This window comes from Triticum dicoccoides, chromosome 3A, assembly GCF_002162155.2.
Source record: "Triticum dicoccoides isolate Atlit2015 ecotype Zavitan chromosome 3A, WEW_v2.0, whole genome shotgun sequence".
Classification (NCBI taxonomy): Eukaryota; Viridiplantae; Streptophyta; class Magnoliopsida; order Poales; family Poaceae; genus Triticum; species Triticum dicoccoides.
This window is the reverse complement of record NC_041384.1, coordinates 43,098,886-43,109,351: the sequence shown is the minus strand read 5'-3', so window position 1 is coordinate 43,109,351 and position 10,466 is coordinate 43,098,886. Positions and strand designations below refer to the sequence as shown.

Sequence of the window (10,466 nt, the reverse complement as noted above, 5' to 3'; positions counted from 1 at the left end):
TTGAGCACGTCCTTGTGGTTGATAGGAAGAGAAAGAGGGGTGCCCTGGTGGAAGATGAGAGCAAGTCCCTTGACGTCCCCCCTGACCTGTACAGCGCGGTCATGGAGCAAGGTGGCTTCAACGATGAGGCTCTCATGACTGCTCTGAGCCACCTGCTGGACACCGAGGCCTAGGGTGTGGGGTTTGTTGCCATGGCAGACACTCATAGGGTGCTCTGGCTCAGGAGCTGGCTGGGCAAGCACTACTACTAGATCAAGTTTGCTGCTGGTTACCGCGCTCATGATCCTCGACGGCGATGACGATGGCGACGATGATTACGATGACGGCGTACATTTTGTGTAGCTAGGGCTTGAAAACTATTTGATGGTCTGTATATTTTGCTGAGGTGGTATATACTAACCCCTCATGATGATGGTGAACTTGAGGTGGTAGAATGATACCCTCTTTTGGATGTGGTGGTAGGACTACACTATATTAATGCTAGGTTGAACTTGCTATGTCGTATGATCATGCATGCTTACTACTTCTCTTCTGCTTAATTGCTTGCTGCTTGTGTGCTCCATTGCTTGTTGCTTGTGTGCTCCATTGCTTGATTCTTCAACTATTGCTCTTGTGCACTGCTAGGACAAGTGGTATGCGGTGTTCATCGGGAGGGCTCCAGGGGTTTATAGTTCATGGGAAGCTTGCAGTGAACAAGTATCAGGGTACAACAACAACAGCCATAGAGGGTTTAAGACTAGGCAGGCGGCAGAAAATGCTTACTTCAAGTTTGTACGAAAGTAGGCATGCAACAAGGTTGAAGTTAGCAAGGTGGATCGTCAGTAGGGCCGAAGAATTTCATCATATCCGTCCAGTTCATCGCCATTGCAGTGTTGTGACGCTGGTGTGCTCAATGTGGTCGTGTGTAAGGTACAATGGGTAAGTTTACCATGTAGGATACGAGGTTAGCACAACCTGCACCCTGTGTACAACCAAACAATGTGTTCATGTGTGAGTTGTGACAATGCAGGACTCCAAACATCGTGCGCATTCTTGACCCCTAATGCAGGAAGTGTTGATGTAGGCAACCAAACGTGATGTAGATGTTGGTTTTTATGGTGTTCTCTCTCAGTCAGGCCCAACTCACCACCGCAATGCAGGCAACTTGATAGATGACAACCAAACATGTCCAAATTAGTGCCTTACGTGCCCTACTAGTCAACTGGCGCTCATGTGCTGCTCGCATGGGCCGGCCAAATAACTAGCTCGTTTTCGCTCGATCAGTTTGTTGCTCGCTCACTGCTTGCTCGCTCGACCGGGTTTCCTAGCTCACTCGATCGGTTCTCTGTTGTTTACCCGTTGACCAGCTGAACAATTGCTTTTCCCAAAAAGCTCAAGGAAATTAAAAGAATGAATTTGAAAAAATTCATAAATTCAAGAAGTTCGTGAATGGGAAAAAAGTTCACCAATTATAAAAAGTCTGTGAATTTGAAAAAGTTCAGAAAATTTGGAAATAAGTTAATGTATTTTACAAAAGTTCACTACATTTAAAAACGCTCATGAAAATTGAAAAAGTTCATCGATTTTGAAAAAAGTTCATCAAATTTTGGAGAAAGTTCACGAATTTCAAAAAAGTTCATCAATTTTTTTTAAAAGTTCAAGAATTAGAAAAAAGTTCATCACTGGTTAGCCAGGGGCGTGTTTGTTACTTGCATAACACCCCTGGGATGCAATTTTGGGTCAATTGGTTACCAACGCGTGCGTGTGGCATGTGTTGCACAAAACTCAAAACAACAAGATCATGGCTATGGACGAACGGCTGAATCGGTCATTTCAACGAGCTGGGGTTGAGAGAGCGTAAGGAGCATGCGGTTCTAGGCGGTTGTACGCACGGGGACAAGAGGGACATTGTGTGTTGTTTCCTGAAGTCGCGCATAAATCCACTCACCGGCTCACGGCTCACTCTCCCCCTCACTCCACTATCACTCTCTCTCACTGACAACGGCGAGCATCAGCAGCAGCAAGATCTGGATAACGAGCACCAGATTCATCAACGCTTCATCACCCTTTCCCCGCCTTCTTCCACGGTGGTAAGCCCTTGTCTCCCCGATTCAGGAATCTATGTAAGCATTGATTTATACTTCATACTTCATACTTCGAGGATTCACTTTAGGGTCTGATCTAAGGTTTAATATAGCTATATTAAAGGTTTGGTTTAGGGTCTGATTTAGGTTTTCATATTGCTCGAATTGGGTGTCGACTAAGGTTTAATAGGGTTGACTAGAGGTCAATTAAGGGTTTAATACAACTCAATTTAGGTGTCTAAGTCCGGTCATATTAGGGTATCAATATAGTGCCCGAATTGGGCATGTCAGCATGGAAACTCTTCATCTTGTTGGTACGGTTTGCTAGTGGCAATGTCAAGAGTTTGCTTTTACCGGTGAATTAGTGGCTGATCTTTTGAGAGAAAACGGTATGCTTTGTTAAGAGTTGGTTTGATGGGTGAAAAAATGGGAATGCCATCGCTGCAGAGCGTGTCTACCAAGCAGCAAGCCCGGTTAGCTATCTCATACCTTGAAATTGATATATGCAATCATACTTCACAGAACTACACGTGTATCCTTATAATTTCCCCGGAGGCAAAAAAAAACCTCGAGAGGAATGAGAAAAAAGGACAAGGATAATCTGCTCTGAGCTCAATCACATCTGCATGAACAGGAACAGTAGATTCTAAAAAAAAGTTAATAAAATCAGAAAAATCTGTACTTTTTGTGGATGAACGTCAACAAAATTTCTAACATCCTGCAAAATTGCACCTTGAAATGACATCCGTGGAGGCATGTACAAAATACAAAAGACGCATTTTGGAGCACTTTTTTTCTGCACACATCTCTACAGATGTCTTTCCATGACAGTATTTTCCAGGGTGTTTGAGAAACTGTTGATGTTCATAAAAAACAGTTTTTCAAATATATTTTTTAGTATTTTTCAGAGATGCACTGTTTTTGTGGGTGCATTTGTGCTCCAGATTCGGAGAAAAAAAAAGATCCGTACGGGGGATTGGGTCTTACTTGTATGTCAGGTAAATTTCAACGATTGAGGGCATCTTTAATAGATAATGTAGATGTAAAAATAACTGATTTTTACATCACAAAGGCAGAAAAATGATGCTACAACACATAATGTAGATGTAAAATTTTTTACTCGAATTTTCTCCGTGTTGTAAAATTGCATCACTTGGGCCTCTCGAGCAAAACGAGTGCAACCCCAATTGTCGCGCGCCCGCTCCTCCACCCGACCACCGCCGCCGGCGATTTCGACTGGCAAGGCTGCGGCCATCGCTCGTCCATCCTCCCCTGGGTTCGCCATGACCTCGCCGCCCCACCCCCATCACCCCGGGCGGCCGCTGGAGGTCCCACCGTCGCGCCGATTTGGATCCGCTGCCGTGCAGCGTTTGGGCCGATTTGCCTATTGACAGTGCCTGTGATGGCTCTCAGAACTCGTGGCCGTCCTCTAGAGTAGTCTTATGGCCGCCGGAGCTACCGTGGGCAGGTGTGCGACCGCCGTGATCGAGCCGAGCGGTCGCTGCTTCGGTCGGCGTCATCGGCGCTGCCTCGCTGAAATTACGGGCAGCCCCCTACCGGCATGCGTCAATGAGGTGGAGGAAAGGCCTCTATGACTGGTGCGGCTACCATCTTCGAATACTGTGATGATTTATTTGAGATGGTTTAGATTTTTTTAGATGATTTAGGATTTATTTGAGATGATTTTGATGTTATTTGGTTCTAATATGTATGAAATTGTGGAGTGGTAGTTGTGCGGTTGTCTTATATTACATCACCTATTGGAGCACTATAATGTTCTATTTTACATCGAGTTGAAGGTTTTTGGTGATGTAAAAATTCACTTTTTGATGACGTAAATTTTACTCAAGCACAAATTGATTACATCACCCCTACTGAAAATAGATGCTCCGAGTAAAATGCTAGGTTTCACCCGCGCCGCCTTTCCTCTCGCCCCGCAGCGGCCCCGCAATTGATCACGTCCTCTACCGCCGGCCACATCTATCGAGCTCCTACTCTAGCAGATCGACGTTGCCGGACCCTTCTATCCCGTGTCGCCGCCTCTCGGCTCGACCTCGCCGCCGACTAGCTTCGAGATAAGAGGGCCCTGGGCGGGCGGCTCTGTCCAAACGTATCCATACTCAACAATCTAGCCTACCAACTTCGTATAATGTTTGTACTCCTAATGACGACTCAGATTTCTTCCTTCTTCTCCAGGCTAGAAAGATGCAGATCGAGCGAGGGGATGTTCAACCTGGATGCTCGAATAAAAAACGCAAAAAAATGCGCATAAGTAGCGGTGAGGATTGATTTCAATTTTGCTACTACTTTCTTTTCTGCAAGTACGATTTGTACTATAGCACTCGAACAGAGCTGTGTTTAATAATGCTTCCTGAATTAGAAAATATGATTCGAGTTAATCCTCTCGAAGAGGAATTCGGCGCCTCAAGCGATTCCGGTGGAGGTGCCTGGAGTCTACTCAGCGAAGAAGTCGCGGCACACATTGATGACAGTGTTGTGTCGCTCGCTTCATTCCATAAAGATAACGGTGATTATACAAGTCGGCTTTGGTTGCAAATTTGTACCTGATCATTAGTTATGTTGCTTGTGACTGAAAAATTGAAATCACGATCTGTGCAGGAAAGTCGGTGTATTTTGCGTGCACGGGCATAATTATTGAGAGCAATTCAACTACTACAAGTTTCTTGACTTCGTTAAGTTTGCTTAGATCTACTGATGATGATAGCAAGATCTTTCAAGATATGATGGTTGGTACTGCCCATTTTCCTGTGCTCTGTTTGTTGCTTGCTGATTTGCGATCGTGGTAACCATTCTGCGAACTGATGTGTATTCATGTTGTGGTGCTTTATTATCATTGCAGATTAAAGTGCGCCTTCCAAATAATCATCTTTCCATGGGATGGTTGGACTACTATGACTTAAAATACAATGTTGCTGTTATCAGCATCGCGCCCTTCCATGTTTTTCGCGCAGCATTTCTAGATCATCAGCGGCAATTTGAGCCTCATAGTGAAGTAGTTGCTGTTGGGCGTTGCTTCGACTCATGCAAATTAATGGCCACAGCTGGGATGTTGACTGACAATGGGAAGAGAATTTACCGCGAGGAGCTTGCCATCTCCACATGTGAAATCACTATGGTGCACAGTTCATTTCTCTCTTTACTTTTCTGCATGAAATAAATTAATAATGTCATATTATCAGTGGCTACCAACATATGCACTGAACTATATCTTTTGGGGGCACTAAAAGTATCCCTATTTTCAGTAATGCAAACTTTGTTCAGGATCACTAAATTTGTGTGCTTGCCTCAGCGTCACTTTATTCTTTTGCTAGACTGGAGTTGGAGGGCCCCTTGTTGATTTTAATGGTGACTTTGTCGGGATGAACTTTTATTCTAAGGAAGAGACTCCGTTCCTACCAAGGAATAAAATTCTTGAACTTCTGATGAATTTTAGGAGAACACCCCCGTGCTGGTATGTCTTCTACACTCATGCGACACGGAATCTCTGATTGGCTTATATATGCTTCTTTGTCCTTCCCTATTCGAGCTTACTAGTTTGTATGCATTCAATCTAGATTGCACTTGGTATAATAGTGGTCTCTTGCTCTTTATGAGGTAGATAAATTTGCATCATACACTCTTTGGTTAGTTTGCTATAACTGTCACCTCTAGTCGCATTCTATGCTGGATAACAGCAGGCGTAGTCTAACCAAAGCAATATCTGGATAACCGTAGGACATCTCGTTTGCTTGTTGCGAACTTATTGTTCATGCTGGAGTTTCCAGGGAGCTGACTACACATCAACAAACATAGGAAGTGAAGTACTGAACAATAATATTGCACATCAACAGCCGACGTTTGGCGGAAACAAATTCAAACTTCATACATAACTGTACTAGAAACCATGTTGAATGTCAAACAATTTTGAAATGTGTGTGTCTGCGCCAATATGATGGCTTATTAGCTGTTTTGATGCTTTTGTAGCTTATAATGGCATTTGGTAGGTGATCTTCATTTGAGAGCATTTGCCTTTATAACAAATTGGTTATTTGCTCCATGTGAACTGAACAAGTAGCAGAGTTACCTTAACACTTGCATCCATATATATCACCAGTCTTGTCAAGCCCGTCTTACAGTTGTTGTGTACTCGATTAGGAATCTGGTGTCCATGTTGAACCTATTATACTTGTTTAAATGGGAAGTAGTCAAGGTTCCTTTAGTACTGATATAGTATTTTCACCATTTTCTCTGTTGTTGAAATTTTTAGTACCATCTGGGTTCAATTCCTATTTTTTCCATCTTGCCACTGTTTGGCACTTCAGTTTTATAGTTTTTTGGTAGTGATGCATACCTATGATCTATGTTTTACTCTTGTGGATTTACTCATGAGTATATTGCATTTTGCTGCAGGGATACAAGTAAGAAAAGAGGTAGTAAAACTGAAAGAGGCGCAAGCAAGGCACGACTATCTCCTGAATCTCACAAGTCCGATTTAGAAGGCAAGGAAAATAGACTCACTCCTTAAAAACAGTTAAATTATGCACTGTCAGCCAATTCATCATCATCAATGTTATTTTCGGTGATCATCTGTATAATCCTTACCAGCAGTACACATCTTTAGTTTTAAGCTTATACTTATTATGATACTATCACATATAGTACACATCTTTATTTTCGATGTTCATACTAAGTATATGGATATGCTATGTGAGTTTGTGAGAATACACACCTGACCTTCATAGTGCTTTTCGGCGTTCTATGTTATGCTTATTCCTTGTTTCATCTTTTCCATTTAGGCAGCTCAAGGCAGGAGATGAAAAATAAAAAGCAGGAACCTTCCATATGTACTATATGTGACCCAGAACTTAATTCAGGTTGGGTCACTTCTAATGTTACATGTTGATCATTGGTCACGCATGGTCACTAATTGCTTCACCCTGTGGCAATAGGAGTCGAGGATACAATACTTGAGAGTCTGCCTTCTATTCGTCGGTGGCCGTATGACTGGGGTTTCGGTGAGTCATTGCTTTCAGTTTCCTTTATCATTATTAACACATTGGTCACCAATCATTTTACCATGTTGTGCAGTATCCTTGGATGCTAGAAGAGATAAGTTTAGGTCTCGTGGTTACCCCTTACCAGTTTTGGAGGACGGCAAGTTATTTCTTTTTCTTTTACTGATTACTCTATTTTTTTGCACATTTGACTACTATTTTTAGCACCCCCTTAACTATTGTCCCATGTTTCTATGACCAGATGGCAAGCGTCTGCGTTATAGTTTTGAGGAGGAATTTAGTGAAGATATCTGGAACAAAGTCAAGAAAAGAGTAGCTTCAAGTATGTCTCGAGTTGTTGTTGCACTCGCTTCATTCAGAGGTAATCGTACTGATTGTAAGCTCATTATTTTTCGGTATATTTTTCTTCTGTTTCGTCACTAACTGATGTTCTTAATTATTAACTTTCGTAGGAGAAGCGAGGCTTTTTGCTTGCACAGGTGTATTCATAGACTGCAATGGGTTCACCACAAGAGTTCTGACCTCGGGAAATTTGATTAGAAGTAATGAAGATGAAAGCAAGGTTGCTGATAACTTAAAGGTTATTACTCTTCTAATAAATGTTTAAATACCCTTTTCTTGTTCATTTGAATACTGCTTTACTCTCACCATATATCGTTAATTGCAGATTGAAGTGCTCCTTCCAGATAAACGACATGTCCCAGGGATGTTGCCACATTACGATCTGCATTATAATGTCGCCATCATCATTATAAATAAATTTTGCTGTACACGTACAGCAATTATTGACAATAAGGTGAAAACTGGCACTCATTCGGAGGTATTAGCCATAGGGCGTGTCTATGAATCAGGAAAATTAATGGCTGCAAGTGGGGTAGCGATCAACAAAGAAAGTGAACTCGACTGTAAAGATCTTAGGATCTCCACTTGTCAAATCACAAAGGTACGATGTGTTAGTTTCTACTATATTTTATTTTCATGGTGGAAGTATGTTTAATTTAATCCATCAGCATATCTGACAGCTTACAAGTATCATGTTTTTTCTACTGGTAACGTTTGTCTTGTGCTAGGCTGGGATTGGAGGCCCTCTTATAGATTCTAATGGGAACTTTATTGGGATGAACTTCTATGGCTTGGAAGAAACTCCCTATACACCACGGGATACAGTTGTGAAACTCTTGGAGAATTTTGATGCAGAAGGGTATGTTTTCTATAATTATGTTGGTTTTTGTGTAGCATGCAAGTTTTTTTTTCATGTGCATAATATTCAGGCTTGAATGAAGTACAGTTGCCTCCACAAGATATGTGCTATCATTTTATTCTTCTATAATTGATTTTTGGGGACTCTTGAATCAGAAAACTTGAAAAACCTTCCTGAGACCCCCCCTCTCCCCTCCTCTCGCGACCGGCCGCGCGGCGACCTCCTCCTCCTCTAGCCCCCCTCTCCCCTTTCTCCCCACCGCCGTCGCTGGCACCCGCGGCCGGCCTGGCCCCGGGGACGCTGGTGGCGGTGCCCCCTGACCTTCTCCTCCCGGTGGCTCTCCGGCGCGGGGCGGAGCTGCACCGGGGGGTGCTCCTAGGCGGCGGCGGTCTGGCTGGCGGCGGGGTTCCCCGACGCGGCGCGGGCGGGCGGCTGGGCGGCAACGCCGTCATTGGCGGCGGGGTGGCACAGTTGTGCGACCTGGCGGCGGCGCTCAGCCCAGATCTGGGCCTGGGCGGGTCTGCGGTGTGACTCCCGGGAGGTGAGGGAGCGGCGATGAGCGGCTGGGTGCTGGCGGCGCTGACGCCAGCCTGCTGCACTGTGGCCGGCGGGGCTTAGCAGGCCCGTTTCTGGCCTAGCCGGGCCAGGGGTGGCCTGGTATTGCCCCGCTGCCGTGTCCGGACGACGACCGCAACGGTGCCGAAGGCGTGGGCCTCTCGCAGCGGTGGAGGTAAATGATCGCTGATCTCCTTGCTTGACTCGCTTTCGGAGGATTCACGGAACTTCGTCCATTTGTGGGGATCCATAGTGGGATTCAGCCACTTAACGGTCTCGAGTCGTTACCCTTCAGAGTGCAATTGGCCTTTCTCTTTTAGTCCCTAAAAATCTTTGGCCGTCCTGAGAGGGCATATTCTTTCGCTTTTTGTTAGTACTCAGACGAAAATCCATAACTACGGTGTAACACATCCAAGACGTTGTTTCGCAAGATGCAATTGAGCATTGTTGTACGTTCTTGCTGAGTCAGCTGGGCTGACGGGCTCGCCTTTTGGGCTCACTTCGGCGATTGAAATGATACCTTCATGAAGGATGTTCAGATTCCTAGGCTTTCGCTTGTTCTTGTTTGTGGTGGCGGTGCTAGATGAAGTACCGTCCATGTGGCTCGTTTCCCCTTGCGCGGTGGTAGGTTCTTCCTGTTGGTCGTCGCCCATCTCTACGTCAGGGGTGGCCATCTCTATGTCAGGGGCGTCCATCTCGACGCCAGGGTTGATGTAGTTGGTTTTCTCTTGGGATAATGTTCCGGTGTGGGGATCCATTCATCGAACTGCAGTATTTGTGATAAAGAACTATTTTCGCGCCACTGATTTGTGACGAATCAGTGGCGGGCAGTTAGACCGTGCCCGCCACTGTTTTTTTAGCCCGTGAGCATATTTGGAAGATATTACTATTGGTAGGTCGTAACTTCTGCCCGCCACTGGTGAGGGAATATCAGTGATGGGCATTTATTTATATCCATCACTGGAACATTTCCAAAATAGTTGTGGCGGGTTTCTGGACACGCCCGTTGTCGTGGTTCTAACTCTGACAGTGACGTAGGGGGGTGAATATGGAGAGGCTAGATCTTGGCTATTGGGAAGTTGTTACACGCGAGGTTTACGAGTTCAGGCCTTTCTCAGAGGAAGTAATAGCCCTACGTCTCGGAGCCCGGAGGCGGTCGACTGGATTATGCGTGTATGGATTACAGGGGTGCGAACCCTTTAAACTGAGGAGGGGGTGGCTTATATAGAGTTCGCCGGATCCCTCCTGCCCTCAGTAATGCAGGGTTTAAGGTACATTTAAGATTGGGCGTTTCTGGTAACGTCCCTAATAAAGTGCTATAATGATCATAAAGACTACTTAACAGCCGACCGTTTGCCTGCGGAGTGACTTTAGGTCTCCTGGCAGTCGAGTGGTTGGCTTCATGGTCGAGTGATAGCTTCTTGGTCGAGTGTCTTGAACCAGTCGAGTCGGATACCTTCAAGTCGATTGAAAGGTGACTTCTCCTAGGGGTGTCCTAGGGTAGGACTCTTTGGTCAGGTCCGTGTCCCTACCCTAGGTACATGTCTTCATCATTAGCCCCCGAATGGATCGAGGTTAGAGTGGGGAAAGGGTTGGAGATCTTTCCGACTGGTTCTTCGGGCTATGTGAGCG

At 44.9% G+C, this 10,466-nt stretch overlaps 1 protein-coding gene across 1 annotated transcript; it reads left to right on the top strand.

The window, feature by feature from the left end:
- The first annotated feature begins 4,427 nt into the window (after positions 1–4,427).
- LOC119271870 lies at positions 4,428–8,359 on the top strand. The gene is made up of 11 exons (XM_037553524.1): positions 4,428–4,590; positions 4,683–4,810; positions 4,924–5,199; positions 5,396–5,535; positions 6,474–6,562; positions 7,152–7,217; positions 7,320–7,439; positions 7,531–7,658; positions 7,746–8,021; positions 8,149–8,279; positions 8,350–8,359. The coding sequence occupies exons 1-11, from the start codon at positions 4,428–4,430 to the stop codon at positions 8,357–8,359; spliced, it is 1,527 nt and encodes a 508-aa protein (XP_037409421.1).
- Positions 8,360–10,466: the final 2,107 nt, after the last annotated feature.

Excerpts from the sequence above, each read along its gene's own strand:
- LOC119271870 (XM_037553524.1), top strand. The coding sequence starts at position 4,428 with ATGCTTCCTGAATTAGAAAATATGATTCGAGTTAATCCTCTCGAAGAG. Across the intron at positions 4,591-4,682 it reads TTCATTCCATAAAGATAACG|GAAAGTCGGTGTATTTTGCG; the intron begins GTGATTATACAA and ends CGATCTGTGCAG. Across the intron at positions 7,218-7,319 it reads CTTACCAGTTTTGGAGGACG|ATGGCAAGCGTCTGCGTTAT; the intron begins GCAAGTTATTTC and ends TTCTATGACCAG.